This window comes from Oncorhynchus masou, chromosome 31 (genome assembly GCF_036934945.1).
Source record: "Oncorhynchus masou masou isolate Uvic2021 chromosome 31, UVic_Omas_1.1, whole genome shotgun sequence".
In the NCBI taxonomy this organism is placed as follows: Eukaryota; Metazoa; Chordata; class Actinopteri; order Salmoniformes; family Salmonidae; genus Oncorhynchus; species Oncorhynchus masou.
In genome coordinates, this window is record NC_088242.1 from 14,008,092 (window position 1) to 14,027,469 (window position 19,378).

At 39.8% G+C, this 19,378-nt stretch overlaps 3 protein-coding genes across 4 annotated transcripts in view; 2 read left to right on the forward strand and 1 right to left on the reverse strand.

Moving 5' to 3' along the window:
* Positions 1-530, reverse strand: part of LOC135523470 (dystonin-like) — a 210,139-nt gene extending 209,609 nt beyond the window's left edge. Inside the window, exon 1 of the mRNA XM_064950162.1 lies at positions 4-530. Coding sequence (XP_064806234.1) covers positions 4-184 — 181 coding nt within the window. The 5' untranslated portion in view covers positions 185-530. The remainder of the gene's footprint in view (positions 1-3) is intronic.
* A 198-nt stretch (positions 531-728) lies between these two features.
* znf451 (zinc finger protein 451) lies at positions 729-12,474 on the forward strand. Of its 2 annotated transcripts, XM_064950163.1 has the most exons (13): positions 729-802; positions 1,377-1,436; positions 6,177-6,260; positions 6,765-6,878; positions 7,010-7,118; positions 7,320-7,467; positions 7,580-7,706; positions 8,216-8,375; positions 8,866-9,013; positions 9,251-10,761; positions 10,866-10,943; positions 11,357-11,431; positions 12,209-12,474. In XM_064950163.1, exons 2-13 carry the CDS (start codon positions 1,386-1,388, stop codon positions 12,247-12,249), a joined length of 2,646 nt encoding a protein of 881 aa, XP_064806235.1. In that variant the 5' UTR covers positions 729-802; positions 1,377-1,385; the 3' UTR covers positions 12,250-12,474. The 2 variants fall into 2 exon arrangements, with proteins under 2 accessions (XP_064806235.1, XP_064806236.1); XM_064950164.1 differs by lacking the exon at positions 6,177-6,260.
* Positions 12,475-12,709: 235 nt separating this feature from the next.
* On the forward strand, positions 12,710-16,905 carry bag2 (BCL2 associated athanogene 2). The gene is made up of 3 exons (XM_064950165.1): positions 12,710-12,998; positions 13,532-13,641; positions 14,496-16,905. The coding sequence occupies exons 1-3, from the start codon at positions 12,874-12,876 to the stop codon at positions 14,888-14,890; spliced, it is 630 nt and encodes a 209-aa protein (XP_064806237.1). The 5' UTR covers positions 12,710-12,873; the 3' UTR covers positions 14,891-16,905.
* Positions 16,906-19,378: the final 2,473 nt, after the last annotated feature.

Here is a 19,378-nt window from a genome sequence, read left to right on the forward strand (position 1 = left end):
CACCGCGACTCCTTGAGCGCCCTGAAAGCACAGATTTTATGGGATGTTTTCCGTTACGAAGCCTCCGATGCCAGCAACAGAAAAAAAGAATTGTTGCAATAGTTCCAAGCAATAGCAGCAATAATAGCAAAACAACTTGAATACTATACGGTCTCAATAAGACCAAAAACGCTGCAGCAATCATTCTAAAACGCGATGTAGGGCAGCGCCTCCTGCGCACAGACAACCGGCTCTGGGCTTGCTGCCCTATATACTGAAAGCGAAGGTAATATTATTGACAGGATATAGTGAACGTCTCATTGCAGCCCGAAACATAGGCTAGACTACAGACTATCCTTCAGTTCTATTGATTTCAATAATGTAAGGCAACAACCCATGACTCAGCAGAATAGCTTTTTTTTTTTTTTTTTTTACTCATGCAAGGGGAGTGAGCATCGGCATCCGAGCTCCGCACAGCAAAGATGCTGCATATGGCCTGAGTATCACGATCAGTCTCTATCATCAACCTGGTCTCTGATATATGATACATTAAAACAGTGTAGTATTAAATATGCTAGGCTATTTATAGGCTAAGGCTAAACTATAATAACACAGCCCTAATTGTCATGAAATGACTCCAGAAAAATAACTGCCTTTATAATTCATGAATTAATTAATGTCGACACGACAGTTTTATGTTTTCCCCCCAATGCGACAGCAGCACTGCGAAACTAAGTGGCCGCCGTGCGCTTTTCCTTAGAACTCCAAGTCCCAGCAACACCCGCAGAAAATCAACATCCCTTTTGCACGAAAACGTTTCTTGGTGAGTGTCCGCTCGTGCTTAAATTTACTTTAACGATAATTATGTAGTTATCAAACTACTTGGGTGGCTAAATGGTTTTACCTAATAAATACGTTTATAATGTCTGCAAAGTATAGACTGCTGGTTGTGCACGGTGACCTGCTAACTATCTTTAGCTAGCTAGCTAGCTAACTAGCTAGACCAAGGAAGCTGCCTCGTTCTTGTGTTTTCTTCGACAATGTTTCAACTAGTTTAGCGAGCTAACTAGTCGGCAAAAGTGTTGAATTGGAGCAGTTATTCACACTAGTGCTAGCAGGGGTTATAGCTAGCTAGCTAGTGTTGAACACACGTGATGGCAAGCGTTCTCCAATTTGCATGAAAACAAACAATTTGTGACATTGTAATTGTAGTTAGCTATCATTGTTTTAGATTTTAGCTATTATCATTGTAACAATGTACTTATTGGTCATCATAGCCCTGCCAGACATACTGACAGCTGGATGAGGATAATGATGTTGACACAGTTTAGTTGATTATCAGTGGGAATCGATTTGGATGAGTTGTCTGTTTTATTATGTCGTTTCTTTTACTCCAGATAAAATCAATGTCCTCCCCGACTGGAGCAGAAGATGAAGATGAGGTGGAGTTTGTGTCAGTAAGTGATTTGTCATTTGCCGAAACAAAGGTTCAAAGGTTACTCTACTATGTTGTCATTGCGTCGTTCCATGTAATTTCAGCAAGCCATGACACCCACCATCATCATATATTGTTCTGAAATCGTTTCTGTAGTTCGAAACATATAAGATTAGCTAGCATTCCTGCAACATTCTTTTGTTGAAATATAATATCTGAGAAATTAAGTTTATTGATTGCACCCAAATTGGCCATGTTTAATTTATAGGATTCATATCATATTTAATACAAATAGTACCTAAACTCTGATTTGGACCAAATGTTTTTTTTCTAACAATGAGTAAGACCCCCATGCAAGTCCCAACCCAGTGGTTTCAGAAAGTATTCACACCCCATGACTTTTTACACATTTTGTTATAGCCGGAATTTAAAAACCTTTTAGATGTAAAGTCCCCAGTTTAGGCGACTTGCATGGTTCTGGTACTGGTTCTGACCAACATTTTTGCTTAGAAATCAATCTGTGGACACCATAGATCGAAATGGCTTGCATTTAGATGTAGGCCTGATTCTCATGGATACAGGGTGAATGTTTCTTCTGCCTGTGTGAAATCTGACACCACATTAAGCTGGAATGTCCCTCCTTCCATTTCATTCGCTCTTCCGACTGTCCATCAAGCCCTGGCTGAACCCACGTCACAACCACTAACAACCATATGCTTGGAATCCTTACATCGTAGCAGCAGGATAGTGGTTTTGTCGCAATAGCACATTCCGAGATAGATTCATAGATTTTACACAAAAAACACTTTCTGTTTATCATTGACGGAGAGACGTTCACAGCGGTTGGGGCAAACATTTTGATCAAGAGATCTTCAGAAAATATGAACCTTTTCTCTAACTCTAAATATACAAATATGTATTTTACAGTTAGAAGGAAGGTGAAATCTTATAGTTAGTCATTGTATAAATGTATTCTACTATATTTAGACAATGTAATTTCTACCTTTTTCATACAGTTTTGGGGAAAAAGGAAATGCATAATATAAAATATTTTTTATCATTTTTGTACTGTGTACTTGAGCTTGTGTTCTCAAAAGTCACTACACCTCAGCAATTTGTAACTATTTTTACAAGAAAGGTGTTTTTTGGCCCTCCCATGATTAAGTTACTTTTGGGAATTACATAGATTACATTTTCGATTAAATTTACTTACATTTAAGATTTTAAAATCGATTCAATTTAGAATTTTTGTCATGGCCTACACACTACCCCATAATGTCAAAAAACATTATTCCACTTTGACATTTTAACAAATTAATAAAAAATGAAAAGCTGGAATGTCTTGAGTCAATAAGTATTCAACCCCTTTGTTATGGCATGTCTACAGTACGTAAGTTCAGGAGTAAACATTTGCTAAACAAGTTGCATGGACTCACTCTGTTCAATAATAGTATTTCACGTGTTTTTAAAATAAATACCTAATCTCGGCACCCCACACATACAATTATAGTGCCTTCGGGAAGTTTTCAGACCTTTTGCCTTTTTCCACATTTTGTTACGTTACAGCCTTATTCTAAAATTGATTAAATAAATGTTTTCCTCAGAAATCTACACACACTACCCCATAATGACAAAGCGAAAACAGAAATACCTTATTTACATAAGTATTCAGACCCTTTGCTATGAGACTCGACATTGAGCTCCGGTGCATCCAGTTTCCATGGATCCATTTCTACAACTTGATTTGAGTCAATCTGTGGTAAATTCAATGGACATGGTTTGGAAAGGACAAGAATCCGATGGTCACTCTAACAGAGCTCTAGAATTCCTCTGTGGAGATGTGAGAAACTTCCAGAAGGACAACATTTACATTACATTTACATTTAAGTCATTTAGCAGACGCTCTTATCCAGAGCGACTTACAAATTGGACAACCATCTCTGCAGCACTCCGCCAATCAGGCCTTTATGATAGAGTGACCAGGCGGAAGCCACTCCTTAGTAGAAGGTATATGACAGCCCGCTTGGAGTTTGCCAAAAGGCACCTAAAGACTCTGGTCTGATGAAACCAAGATTGAACTCTGGCCTGAATGACAAGCGTCACATCTGGAGGAAAACTGGCACCATCCCTATGGTGAAGCATGGTGGTGGTGGCAGCATCATGCTGTGGGGATGTTTTTCAGTGGCAGGGACTGAACTAGTCAGGATCGAGGGAAAGATTAACAGAGCAAATTACAGAGAGATCCTTGATGAAATCCTGCTCCAGAGCACTCAGGACCTCAGACTGGGGTGAAGGTTCACCTTCCAACAGGACAATGACCCTAAGCACACAGCCAAGATAATGCAAGAGTGGCTTTGGAGAGCCTGGACTTGGAACGTGATCGGACATCTCTGGAGAGACCTGAAAATAACTGTACAGCAATTCTACCCATCCAACCTGACAGGGCTTGAGAGGATCTGCAGAGAAGAATGGGAGAAACTCTCCAAAAACAGGTGTGTCAAGCTTGTAGCGACATACTTTAGACTCAAGGCTGCAATCGCTGCCACAGGTTCTTCAACAAAGTATTGAGTAAAGGGTCTGAACTTATGTAAATGTGATATTTCAGTTTTTATTTTTAATAAATTAGCAAAATGTTCTAAACCTGTTTTTGCTTTGTCATTATGGAGTATTGGTTATAGGTTGAATATATTGAGGGGGAAAACAATGTTAGAATAAGGCTGGAACGTAACAAAATATGTACAAAGTCAAGGGGTCTGAATACTTTCCGAAGGCACTGTATGTGTAAGGTCCTTCAGCTGAGCAATGAATTTGAAACACATATTCAACCACAAAAAACAGGGAGGTTTTCCAATGCCTTGCAAAGAAGGGCACCTATTGGTAGATGGGTAAAAATATATCCCTTTGAGCATGGTGAAGTTATTACTTGCACTTTGGATGGTGTATCGATACACCCAGTCACTACAAAGATACAGGCGTCCTTCCTAACTCTTGCCGGAGAGGAAGGAAACCGCTCAGGGATTTCACTACTAGGCCAATGGTGACTTTAAAGCAGTTACAGAGTTTAAGGGCTGTTATAGAACTGAAGATGGCTCAACAACTTTAATTACTCTGCAATACTAACCTAATTGACAGAGTGAAACGAAGGAAGCTTGTACAAAATGAAAATATTCTCCATATTTTCAAACACAGTGGTTGCTGCATCATGTTATGGGTATGCTTGTAATCATTATAGATTGGGGAGTTTTTCAGGATAAAAAATAAACGGAATGGGCTAAGCACGGGCAAAATCCGACAGGAAAATATGGTTGTCTGCTTTCCAGCAGACACTGGGAGATGAATTTGCCTTTCAGCAGGACAATAACCTAAAACAGAAGACCAAATCTACGCTGGAGTTGCTTACCAAGAAGATAATGATTGAAGAATTTTGAAAATAATAATGGCCAAATGTTGCACAATACAGATGCACAAAGCTCTTAGAGACTTACACAGCTGTAATCACTGCCAAAGGAGATTCTAACATTTATTGATACTTATCTAATCAATATATATTTGTTTTATTTTTCATAAATGTTTAACAAATGTTGGAAATTTTGTTCCACTTTGACATTAGAGTATTGTGTTTTAGATTGTTGACAAAAACTGACAAATCCATTTTAGTCTCACTTCATAACAACAAAATGTGGAAAAGTAAAGGGGTGTGAATACTATTTGAAGTCACTGTACAGTATCAGTTTTTTATCTGACAAGTAGTATATTGTTTCTTCATCCTATGTAATGTATTCTCAGTAAAAAAAAATATTTTAAAAATCCTGTGCAGAGAAAATAGTAGTTAAAGTCATTCAGTTTAGGTTCCAATCTACATCCTGATATAGATGATGCTGTTCCTGCTATTACTTTCTTAAAAAAAAAAAAATATATATATATATATATATATATATATATCACCACCCTCAACGTTAAAGGGATAGTTCACCCAAATTACAAAATTACATTGGTTGACAGGACACGACAGTTCACCTGACACAAGACTGAAACCAAAAATGACACTGTGTGATGATTTTATGTGCATTTGACATGTACTGTACTATTTGCCGATAGCAGTGTTCCATGGCAAATGTTCTTTCCAATAGACAAACAGGCTTATTCTGTTCAGAACAACCCAGGGTATGACGCCATGTCATCTAGTAAATGTACATCAAACATAGTGATCATAAACGTTGACACTGTATATGACACAAGTTTTGTATGGATAATGTAAAGTGCACTTTTGGAGTCATGGGTGTTTGGCTTGCTTGTATGACATCAAAGTGGTATTTATTATAATCCTCAGTCTCATCTTTCAAAATACATTGAGTCCTTTTAATTTACAGCATTTTCCTCATTCGGACAAGAAAAAATGGAGGAGGGATGGGGGCAACTTCTTGTCGCATATGAAGTGCAGAGCCTGAGCTCTGACGTAATTTATAGCATATTACTTTACAGCAACTGTGTTCAAATTTAGGTGCTTATCAGTTTCCAAATCTGCCATTTTCAACCTTTTATAAGGGTAAAAGGCTACACATTTTCATCCTATGCATTAGTTGAATTGAAATTGATCCAAACGTGGATGTTTGAGTTAGATTAGGTAATCTACTACAGTTCCCATATTGTTAAAAAACTATTTCATAATCTCCTACAAAAATCAGACAGTGTCTAAGTGAGTCAACAGTTTATTAAAGACAGTGTCAGACAGTGTCTCATCCATTTAACTATTTTGTTTCAGGAGGCTCCACTCAGACCTGTACTGGAGTGTATTGATTTACTGAGTGAGGGCGAAGACGATGACAGTTTACCCATGGCAGAGACAGTGAGTGTATCAAGTGAAAGATAAATTAAATCCAAACTGTAATGACATATGGAAAGGTTGGTGGAAGACCAGTTTAAAAAAGTAACAGCCCGGGTTCGACCCCAGGCTGTGTCACAGGTCCCAGGCTGGCCTTTAGGGAAGGGTTTGGCCGGCGGGGATTTCCTTGTCCCTTCGCACTCTAGCGACTCCTTGTGGCGGGCCGGGCGCCTGCAAGCCGACTATGGTCGCCAGCTGCACAGTGTTTCCCCCGACACATTGGTGCAGCTGGCTTCCGGGTTAAGCGAGCAGTGTGTCAAAAAGCAGTGTGGCTTGGCAGGGTCGTGTTTCGGAGGATGCATGGCTCTCGACCTTCGCCTCTCCTGAGTCCGTAGTGGAGTTACAGCGATGAGCCAAGACTGTAACAACCAATTAGATATCACGAAAATGGGGTAAAAGTACCACAATTTTTTTTTTTTATGTTATGTAAGTAGTATATAATGTTCACCTTTATTTTTTATTGTGAAGATTGAAGATGAGATTGAGCGACAGAAGGCTCAGGTCACCTCCACTTTGGACAGACTGGCTCAGCAAGTCTCTGTGGAGAAAAAGGAAAGAGCAGAGAAGTGTAAAGCCTTCAAGGTAAGGACACTTCAAGTTGGTATGATAATCTTATTAACCATTTGAAGCTTGTTCAGCACTTGTCTTTTGTGGGTGCTATAATGTCTGCACAGTTCTTCATTTTGGTCCTGTCTCTGCTCGCATTATTTCAGGAGAAGCAAATCTCACAAAAGGCTCATGGGCGGCAGGAACTGGCATTTAGTCCCAATGGACATGCATATGATGCCAAGCGCTGTGTGGATATGTGGTTAAAGATGCCAGGTAATGTCTTGTTTGTACTAGAGTTCTGGACCCGTATTCATAAAATGTCTCAGCGTAGGAATGCTGATCTAGGATCTAAAGTGATCAGCATAGTTACTCCGAGACATTTAATGAACGGTCCCAACTAGCACACAAAGTTTAACTTCATTTGTTAGAAGAGCAGCATCTCAGTCTTAGTCTTAGCATCTTGTCTGTTCTCAGGTGTGAAACCTGGTATCAATACTGGAGCTAGCTGGAGACGCAGACAGGTCCCCTTTCCTACCAGTAGCTCATCTACACATACCTGTCCAGTGATCAACTGTGGTCGGGTTTATGACAACGTGCCTCTCCTGGAAGGTCACTTGAAAAGGTTAGATAATATATGAGATTTATATTTCTGTGACAATTATACATAATAAACAACCAACGTTTATTTTAGCCATGACTTGCCTTGAGAAATACTTATTTCTTTGTATTTGCAGGTTTGACCACTCTCCTTGTGATCCGACCATCTACCTGAAAGGAAGTCCAACTGAGCTGTTTGCTTGCGTTGCCTGTGGTCTGCATTTTGAAACCAAAGAGGCTTGGAGGGTGCATCAGCAGTCAATGGTTGGTTGTGCCTGTAAAATCAACCGCTGTTAGAAGATGACAGCACTTTCAATTGTGTTCAGTCACATCTCATTCAAATGTGCTCTATGCAAGAATTCGACCTGTCTTTATTCCTAACCTAAAGGAATCAAGTACCATGAGGAGACATTTCTGAATTTCTGTTTTAAAATTGGAGGTTAAAAACGTAAACAATGTAACAATACTTCACATTCCTGCAACAGCTTTTGTTATTGGATGGAGGGAACTGGATGTCCATCTCTACCAAAGCAGTAGAGAGCAGCATTTAGCTGTGATATACACTTGGTGGCACTAAATACCAATGAGGAAGATCAATTACTTGGGGGCAGCTGCCATACTATTATGTCTCAAGATTTAAAAAAAATATTAAATGAAAATGAATACTTTAATATTCTTGTTTAAGTCGTCAACCACAGATAATGCAGACACATTTCAATCCAGCTGAAACAGTAATCACTTTCATTGTGTGGGGAAATTGTTATTTTGTTTAGCTGTCCTCCTCGCCTAATGAAGACCATGACCACAGTCAGACCTGCCAGTCCATCGTCTGCTTCGCCTGCCCTGTCTGCTACTTCCTGTTCTACACCAGAGACGAGTGCCTCCATCACATGGCGGCCAAAAACCACTTCTCTCAGTCCATCCTCATGAGTGGTAAGCCTTGCCTCTCCCACTCTAAGTATAATCAATCATGTAACAAGGATATGAATCTGCATCAACACTAAATATTCCATTCATGAAAATTGGATTTAGGTGGAAAGAGCAAAGAGAAGCGGCATATGGACTCTATGCTGTTATTGGCATTACTAGTTATTTTATTTTTTACCTTTATTTAACTAGGCAAGTCAGTTAAGAACAGATTCTTATTTTCAATGACGGCCTAGGAACAGTGGGTTAACTGCCTGTTCAGGGGCAAAACGACAGATTTGTACCTTGTCAGCTCGGGGATTTGAACTGGCAACCTTCCGATTAATAGTCCAACGCTCTAACCACTAGGCTACCCTGCCGCCACAATCTGCATGTAGAGCAAATAGGTTGTGCGAATTAATAGTGCTTGGACGGGATAACATAACCAACTACACTGCTATTAGTTTGCTCTATTGAAACATGTAACCAGCTATTTTGTTCTCTTTCTGAACAAAAGAAACTACAGGGACAGCATTGCCAGTTCCCATCCCTCGATATGCGAAGAATCGTCTTACTGCTTTATGTAAGGAGGTTATATTCAGTGTGAGATGTACAACATGCCGAAAGGGGCTTAACTCACACATGGAAGCACAGGCCCACTTCAAGTAAGTTTATATCTGTATGTGTTTGTGTACTTTTGAACTCTATGGCGTTAGTGTACATGCAATTACATGGTTGTTACATAGGCAGGTATAATTGCAGTGTAGTTACAAATTGTTCATATACAGTCTGTGTATTAGAAAATAAATCAATAACAGACATAGATATTCAACATCTCACTTTCTTCATATGGGATAAATCATCTTATTTGTCATTTTGTTAATGTTATTCTTCTCCCTCAGTGTGCAATGCAGAGAGGGCAGTGCCAGGGCTGAGGCAGTGAAAACAGTGGTGCAGGTTATGAAACAACTGCAGGTGCTGGGCCAGTGCTCTGTGTGTTGCAAACTGTTCCTCACCCAAGGTCAAGTTGACAGGCACAAAGAATTGAGTCGGCACATTACTGAGGTCAACAGCACCATGGAAAGGGCGATTCTGCACTACAGCAATTTCTATGAAATCCAACACGCCAAAAGGGCTGCGGTTGCCCCATCACAGAAGAGGGACAAGGAGAGAGGTGATTCTGTTGGATACCCAGCCAAGCGCCAGAGACGCGGAGGAACTTTGAATGGCAGTGCTTGGCCATCAACGAGTGTCTCGATAGTGGCATGGTTCTGTGAATGTGGCCAGCGCTTTTCAGAGGAGGCCATGGCAAGCCAGCACCTTTTAACTGCCAATAAGATATTCCATCAATGTGGTGTGTGTGGAAAGCGTATGGATGAGTCGTCCATCACTCGCCTGCACATGAGCCGCTTTCATGGCGGCGCCCATCTCTCAAACTTCCTATTCCACTGCCGGCTGTGCAAGGTGGACATGCCACGTCACGAGGACATCCTGTTGCATGTGTCAGAGACCCACAGTGGACACACTTACTTCAGGGAAAGAGAGGTATCAGACGAGGAGCCTGCTCCCATCTCCTATTCCAAACCCTCCACCAGTGGCAGTCCCAGCGCTCCCACTGAGCCCAGGGCTAGAACTACAACTCCCACATGTCTCCTCAAACAGGACGAGAGGTGGCTGTGCAGAATGTGTGAGGACATCTTTGACTCGGAGCGAGCCGTGCACAAGCACTGCAGAGATGTGAGAAACCACAGTTTCCAGAGGTTTGCCTGTGGCCACTGCCCACAGAAGTTCTTCAAGGAGGACACATTACGCAGGCACTGTGTGAACGAGCACAGCAACCAAATAGTGACGCGCTACTTCTGCGGGCTCTGTGACAGCATGCAGTATGACACCGAGGGGGAGTTCCAGGAGCACTATAGAAGCCTGCACAGTAAGGACTACTACCTCATGGATGTGCCTGGGGTTGATAAACCCACTGAGGCCAAAAACTACAACTCCAGTCAACTGGCAACAACCAGTGAATGTCTGTGTCCATGCATGTCGTCAGAAAAGGCTGAAGACGAAAGGAAGGCTACTTTCACACGATGCATGAAGCTGCTGTCCAGTGAAGACAAATGCAGCTTTGTATGTGCACCATGCGACATCAAGGTAGCCTCCTTTGCTCAGATTAAGACTCATGTCCACTCTCAACACGAAGCCTTGGGGCTAGAGAAGACCTTTGACGTGGTGTGTGGATCCTGTCAGAAGAGTCATAAGGACGTGCCCAGTTTCCATAACCACTACCACTCCCAGCACTGCTTTCTGGAGCCTTGCTCCAGCTCTAGAGATGGAGGCGAGAGTCGTGCGGAGAAGGCAGCAGCTTCCTCCGCTGTTAAGACACTGGCTGCTGTGGAGATTAAACCGGAAGTGAATGGCAAGTCTGCTTTGAGTTTGGACTGTGTTCCGTGATTCATTTCCACTGCACTGACCTTCCTGGTCTTAGAAAACTGATTTGATTCATACTTTTTTATTTAATAGTGGAGGAGTTTGAAGATATGAAACATGCCATCGCTGTGAACTTGGATGAGGTCAGAGATGACACTGAACCCCCTGGAGGTGATTATTTTTTGTTTGCTGATCTGTTCAGTGATTTGGTGAATGACATCGACCATAGAAATTATATAGCTGCAGCTAGCCTAGCAGTTAAGAGCGTTGGGCCAGTAACCGAAAGTTCGTTGGTTTGAATACCTGAGCTGACTAGCTGAAAAATCTGTCAATGTGCCCTTGAGCAAGGCACTTAACCCTAATTGGTCCTTTTTGTCGCTCTGGATAAGAGCGTCTGCTAAATAACTAAAATGTAAAATAGCTATAGAAGATTTCTTGTATTTTGGTCTGTTCAGTGATTTGGTGAATGACATCTACCATAGATATTAAATAGCTATAGAAGGTTTCTTAGAAATATTTCCTAAAGTGCTGGTTTTTTTCCAACTGAGATTCTCTTTTTTTTGTCCATTTCCATTGTGTTTCAGATGAATCTGAGGAGATGAAGCGTGCCTTGGCTTTAAGTGCAGAAGAAGCAAGAAAGCCAACTGACTTTGATATTGGTGTGTAACACCTTTACTTATCTTTGTTTATTTGAGGACCTTTTCAGTAGTTACATTTTAGTTTACACGTTAGAGTTGGGAGATTTTTAGGTTAGACCACTTCTACGATATGCTAATCCAAATATCACGATATGCGATAATTGTTTTGCGCCGGAAATGACTAAGTAATTCCAGACTGTGCAATTTTTGTGCTTAAAAAAAAAATAGTATTAGTCACATTCTCATTAAATAATCTTTGTGTGGCAAAAAACAATAAGGCTTAGTTCATTCATATGGACTTCATTTTCAACATATTGATAGAGCCTAACTGGTAAAACTGCACAGTTTTGATTTGTAAAGTGCAAGACTATACTGTATTTGAACATCACAATATATCGTCTTGCACTTCATGATATTCGATTTAATCATATATCAGCCAATCCCTGTTGCATATTGCCTTATTTGAATGGCCAGAAAGGTTCTGGAGAGTTTTGAAGGGGTTGCCCAATCTGGTCATGTAGATGTAGCATAATAAAAACAAGATGATACCTCTCTTTTTTTAACCAGCGTTACATGCTTGAAGAATAACCTTAGTGTGAGTATGTCTAATCAAATCATAGTGACGTTTAATGCACACTGGGATATTCAGATAGTTGGTGGAGAGAACAGCATGAACACTTTTTGGATGGTTTTGAGATGGTAGTCTCGTGTGTTTTTTGCGACAGTTATATTTCTTATTTAGGTTGACATTATATTGATTTTTTTTCTGTTGTGCCCCCCCCCAATTTATCTTCACAGAGATGGAGGAAGCTCTCAAAAGAAGCCTTCTTGAATACTGATCAGCAAATGTTACTTTCTGGTAGCCTGTCATTTATTTAGATGTATGGCACTTGTAACATATCAGCTACTTTCAAAATCGTTACACTTTGACACCCTTATATCTATGTGATTACACAGTAATAACTGTAGTAACATATGAACTGTAAAGATTATGTTGAGGCATACTGTGTATGCATCTTTATCACATGTTCAGAGCTTTTTTTTAAATAAAGATGTTAAGTATTTTCCTTGTCTCTTTCTTTGAACTTTTAACATTAATCATTGAATGTCTGGATATTGTCAACAAATAAATTAGATTAGGTCGTCGTTATTTATATATATATATTTATGTATTATATTATATATATTTTTTTAAACCGTTATTTAACTAGACTAGGTCGTTCTACTGGCTGCAGTGGAGAAAGAATCCCACCCTCTTGAACGTTCCAGAAATGCAATCCTCAGTCCCGTCCGATGGGTCGGTAAAAACAGCAAGGGAAGTTCCAGCCCATGTTTGGAAATGTTTACGCTGTGGCGCTGTCTGTCAAGCAGAAACCTCTACGTTGTGCTCTAGGGACTAGCTAGTGCACCGTTAGGTGTCCATTGGAATTTAATCTCGAGGGAGATCATTATACTAACTAACTATGGCACAAGCGAAAATCCACCAGGCTAAAATGATTGAAGCCGCTAATGGCAAATTCAGCAGATCAATGTCTATGGCAGATCGCTCCGGACGACTTCTTGAAAGTTTGGACCAGCTGGAAATAAGGTAGGCTCTTTTACATACAGCTGGCCTGAATAGTGTATAAGAGAAGACAATTCATCCTTGTTGTAAATACAGAGCGCACACTTGTCATTGTAGGATACTGTAACGCTATCATATGCCTTTGTTAGTCTAGTTTCTTTGAAGAATACACACGGTATTCGGCTACACAATCTCTGGTTCCATGCAACAGCTGGTTTAAACTGATTCTAAACATAGAAAGCAGTAGACCGTGCCGGTGGAAGAAGGAAGAAAGTTCTCTGAATACGTGTGCACACTACAGTGTACGCCATGACCGTATAATTTACAACAGTGGTTTATTTGAATATTTTACGGTGCCAGACTGTGTCCTTTTAAAATAACATCATAACCTTATTTAAACAGCTGTAAAAAAAGAAATGTTTGAAATCAAAACCGAGAAACAGTTGGAGAATATGCAATGGGATGAATAATATGATCACAACTTTCTCTGAGTCACGTACTAACACTTACCATACATAACCTATCGAAATATCTCATGACAATGACATCTGTTTTAGGGTGGAGGCTTTACGCGAGGCCGCAACTTCAATGGAACAGGAGAGAGAGTGCTTACTTGATATGATCCAGTCCATAAAGAATAGTGAAGAAATGCGCAGTATTTGTGACGGTATGTGTTTTGATAGCCATCAGATATCTCAGGTTGGATAACTTATGCCCAAAAAGCATACATTTGGTTGAAACAAAGGGACACTTCACTGGTAGAAATTCTTATTTAAAGTGATAGTTCACTCACTGATGTTTTAAGATCTCAAAAAGGGTCTTAGGTTGAGTCCAAGTCCTGTCATGACAGGAAATCCAGCTATACAGCCTACCTCAATCCAAAATGCACGCGAAAGGTAAGTATCATGCAATTCCCCATGTGGGGTGGGGTGGCTATAGGCCTAATCTACTTTTATGGCATAGACAGGAATTCTTCTTGACAGAACTTCTGTAAGATTTTGGTACTTCTGACAAACTTTTACTTTAGTGAACTGTTCTGTTAAAGGTCCAATGCAGCCGTTTTTATCTCAATATCAAATAATTTCTGGGTAACAATTAAGCACCTTGATTGTTTTCAATTAAAATGTCATATATAAATATATATACATAAACAGCTATTTTTAAATTTTCCCCTCCCCACTTGAAACCACTCCCAGACAGTACTAGCAACATTCTTGGATGAGAAATTGCTCTTTTCTTTTTATATATATATTTAGCAAAAAGAGCAATTTCTCAACCAAGAATGTTGTTAGTACTGTCTGGGAGTGGTTTAAGTGGGGAGTGTAAAACTGAAAATTAGCTGTTATTGGCAGAGGTTTGGAACTCTCAAATTGGTCTATTACCTAATTTAGCTCATGATTTCACAATTTTACAATATTGTTCCAATATATATATATATAAAACATAGGAAAATAATGTTTTTGACTACACCTGGCTTTTAACACCAACATCTGATAACACTGTGCTATCTCTCTTTTTCAGGAGAGAGAGAGGAACTATCTTTAACTGCTAACCGTCTTCTGGGTAGGACGCTGACAGTTGAAATATCAGTGGAAATCATTAGAAACCCCACTCAGGAGGATGCGCTACGCAAGGCTACCTCTTTGATTGATGAGCTTGCTGCAAAGTTGCTTGACGACATGGATGGTGCCAGAAAGGGCCTGATGGCACTGCACGCTGCCTGTGTGACCGAAGCACCACCGGTTCCTATCGATACAAAATTCCAGACGATCGTCATCACCTGCGCCCTGGAAGATCAGAAAAAAATCAAGAGGAGGCTGGAAACTCTGATAAGGAACGTGGATAATGCTGAGAAGAATATCAAGATAATGGATCATCAGAAAGTGGATGACTTAAACAGTGCCAATGGCAAATGAAGGCACTCATACTGATTCAACCCCCCTAACAGCCCTAACTAATAGAAAGTCATAATACATTGGGAGACCAAACTCCTCATTACCATGCTATTATTTCCCATAATTAGTGAAAGATAGCATCCACCCGTCTACCTGTCATGGCATAAGGCGTCCATACTAAAGTACAGGTCTACCTAGACTGGATAAATGACTGGTCTACCTACACTGGATAAATATAGTCTGTTCCATATAATTTGAACCTTTTAAAGTGCTTTGCCTTGAACATTTGAAAAGTCCTTATGACTACCACTGTATTCTACTACCACTAATGTCACATTCAAACCCTGTCACCATAAATATTGCATATAAAAAAGTTTTACACATCTTAACATTACTAACATTGTCACATTATTGTTTTGAATGTCAGTTCAGTTACCTACACACTGTCTTATGTAGTTTCAATAAGCACTCAGGCTGCCACTCATTAAGGCATTTAAAAATGCATCGACATTGTTTTTGTTGAACCATCTTAATGTGATCATTTGCAGTCTTAATCCTTGACATGTTTTGTACTCTCCGGTCATTACTGTCAGCCCGGGTCACAACCTACCTGAAAACACAAGGCAAGGTACTGAGACAGTTAATCAGCCAAATTAAGTTAATATCTTTATGTAAAGATATGTTATGTACATACAGTTGAAGTCAGAAGTTTACATACACTTAGGTTGGAGTCAATAAAACTAGTTTTTCAACCACTCCACACATTTCTTGTTAACAAACTATAGTTTTGGCAAGTCATTTAGGACATCTACTTTATGCTTGACAAGTCATTTTTCCAAATTTTTTTACAGACAGATTATTTAACTTATAATTCACTGTATTACAATTCCAGTGGGTCAGAAGTTTACACACATTAAGTTGACTGTGCCTTTAAACAGCTTGGAAAATTCCAGAAAATTGTCATGGCTTTAGAAGCTTCCGATAGGCTAATTGACATCATTTGAGTCAATTGGAGGTGTACCTGTGGTTGTATTTCAAGGCCTACCTTCAAACTCAGTGCCTCTTTTCTTGACATCATGGGAAAATCAAAAAAATCATCCAAGACCTCAGAAAAAAATTGTACACCTGCACAAGTCTGGTTCATCCTTGGGAACAATTTCCAAACACCTGAAGGTACCACATTCATCTGTACAAACAATTGTGCGCGAGTATAAACACCATGGGACCACACAGTCATCATACCGCTCAGGAAGGAGACGCGTTCTGCCTCCTAGAGGAAACCGCCATAACCAAAGCCAGACTACGGTTTGCAACCCCACATGGGGACAAAGATGGTACTTTTTGGAGAAATGTCCTCTGGTCTGATGAAACAAAAATAGAACTGTTTGGCCATAATGACCATCGTTATGTTTGGAGGAAAAAGGGGGAGGCTTGCAAACCGAAGAACAGCATCCCAACCGCACAGCACGGGGGTGGCAGCATCATGTTGTGGGGGTGCTTTGCTGCAGGAGGGACTGGTGTACGTCACAAAGTAGATGGCATCATGAGGAAGAATTATTATGTGAATATATTGAAGAATAATTTCAAGACATCAGTAAGGACGTTAAAGCTTGGTCGCAAATGTATCTTCCAAATGGACAATGATCCCAAGCATACTTCCAAAGTTGTGGCAAAATGGTTTCAGGACAACAAAGTCAAGGAATTGGAGTGGCCATTACAAAGCCCTGACCTCAATCCCATAGAACATGTGTGGGCAGAACTGAAAAAGCGTGTGTGAGCAAGGAGGCCTACAAACCTGATTCAGTTACACCAGCTCTGTCTGGAGGAATGGGCCAAAATTCACCCAACTTATTGTGGGAAGCTTGTGGAAGGCTACCTGAAACGTTTGACCCAAGTTAAACAATTTAAAGGCAATACTACCAAATACTATTTGAGTGTATGTGAACATCTGACCCACTGGGAATGTGATGAAAGAAATTATTCTCTTTACTATTATTCTGACATTTCACATTCTTAAAATAAAATGGTGATCCTAACTGATCTAAAACAGGGAATTTTTCCTAGGATTAAATGTCAGGAATTGTGAAAATCTGAGTTTAAATGTATTTGGCTAAAGTGTATGTAAACTTCTGACTTCGACTGTATGTACTTGTGAAAGACCAGTCCAGAAATAGCCAAAGTAACAGTACTATCTGTGAGACCTCATTAGAGACAATGTACAATGTCAATACATCATGAATAGGCATTTCACATGCAGGTGCAAAGTAAGCAACACGAGCACATGCACATGCAGAATAGGATACCAGGCAGTCATTTTATATGTCCATTAACACATATTTAGATATTTTTTTAAGCAAGTCACTGATGTTGAAACATGGCATTCTTATTCAGATTTTTTTTTTTTTTTGGGGGGGGGGTCTCATTGCAATGTTTATATCTGTTATTCTAACAAACCCCACACAATTTAAAAAGGGGTGTAAAATAAACACATTCTTAGCATAGCCAGTAAATTCCTACAATGTTTTTTTCATTGGGTCGTATTGTGTACGACCCAATGTGGTCACGCTTTAAATGACGTGTCAAACATGACTTAACCCATTATGTCAAATATGACATAAATCTGTGCTTTATAAAGGGTGGCATAAGCACCTGTTAATAAAGGCCATATAAGTCATTCAATTGAGTCTGCAGAAATAGGATTTATAACCCTGTCATACATCTTGGTAGAGCGTTGCAACTCCAGGATATTGGGTTCGATTCCCTAATCTATGGATTTCACATGACTGGGCAGGAGTGCAGCCATAGGCTGGTAGTCAGGCCCTGCCAATCAGACAAAAATACTCCTGTTTCATCAACTTTCTGGGTGGCTGGTCTCAGATGATCCCGAAGGTGAAGAAGCCGGAAGTGAAGAGGCTGGCGTGGTTACACATGGTCTGTGGTTGTGAGGCCGGTTGGACGTACTGCCAAATTCTTTAAAGTAGATTCTTCTACTTTGAAGAATCTAAAATTGAAATATATTTCGATTTGTTTAACACTTTCTTGGTTACTACATGATTCCATATGTATTATTTCATAGTTTTGACGTTTTCACTATCATTCTACAATGTAGAAAATAGTAAAAAAATAAAGAAAAACCCTGGAATGAGTAGGTGTGTTCAAACTATATTATATTTCACTAAAACCTTTCTAGGATGGCCCTACCTCTTTCCCTCTAAGGTGCATAGTGAATATTGGACCTGACCTCAACTTCCCCCAAAATGCTGCGCTGCAGGATGACACACACACACTAATGTAAAGTCATTCACAGCAAACAATGTTGGTTTCAGATTTCCCAATTTTTTCTCTGTGTTCATAACTATGCTTAAACCACATCAGGGGATGTCTTTTGAGGTATTGGAAAAAATCTAAGAAACTGTGTAATTGCCCTTTAATTCAGTGAGCATGCCCTGCACTGTTGTTTTCTGTAGTACAGTAAGCTCACATGTGATGTGATTCGGCTGCCAATAGAATGGGGGAGTAATCAAAAGCCCACTTGTGCTGCCACTGTACAGCGAAAAACGAGTAAGTTAACCTTTATTTATTTAAATTTTTATTCGTTTGTAGTATTGTATTGCATTAAATTACTGTAGCTACCTCAATCGTTATTTCAAATAATTTCGGTGACTTCTCAGAAATTGCTAGCTATCTGACATTTAGCTAGTGAGCATGCTCAGCGAAATACAAATCCCCCTAGATTTGTAACTGAAAGAGGAATATAATAATATGAATTGAATGGAGTTTCCCTTCTTCCCATTTAGAGTTTCTGGCGCAGACAGAAAGTCCCTTATCCAGATGGTGGGACAAAGGCATTTCCAAACAGACCTGCTAACTTTGTTCCTTTTAAGGTTGGAACCAACATGGAGTACCTCCAGTAGGAAGAGAGGCAAGAACCATTCGTCTGCCAGCTCAGGGACAAGCTACACTATTCACAACAATTACATTGTAATGTTCAATGTAATTGCATTGCTGGACTTTTTGAAAATTCATGTATTTGTAATTGCTTAAAAAATGTATAAATTAAAGGAAATGTATGGTTTAAACAGGTGTTTAATGTTTGTTTGTTTTAGCTGTTAGTGATAATTCCCAGTGTTAATACATTTGTGTTTACATCATTAAGCCTTTATGTATCTGTTATGATCAAAGGGGTCTGACTTTATAGTAAGCAGAGCCTCATAGGATACATGGCATTTATGTATGTGTTATAAATTACCAAAGGGGTCTGACTTTAAATTAAGTACAGCGATATCGTCTTTATGGATGTGTTATGAATGTCCGAATGGTGTCTCACTTCAAACTAAGTATTACAGGACAACAGTGTCAATAAATATGTTAACGTTCTGCTGATTTCTCTCATGATTTACATATTACTGTAGGGGTGAGAGGTATTTACATGGGTTGATGGACCTGCAAAGCTTGCATTTGTGTGTGTGTGTGAGAACCAAGATGATTTGGAGTAGTCCAACCTGAGAC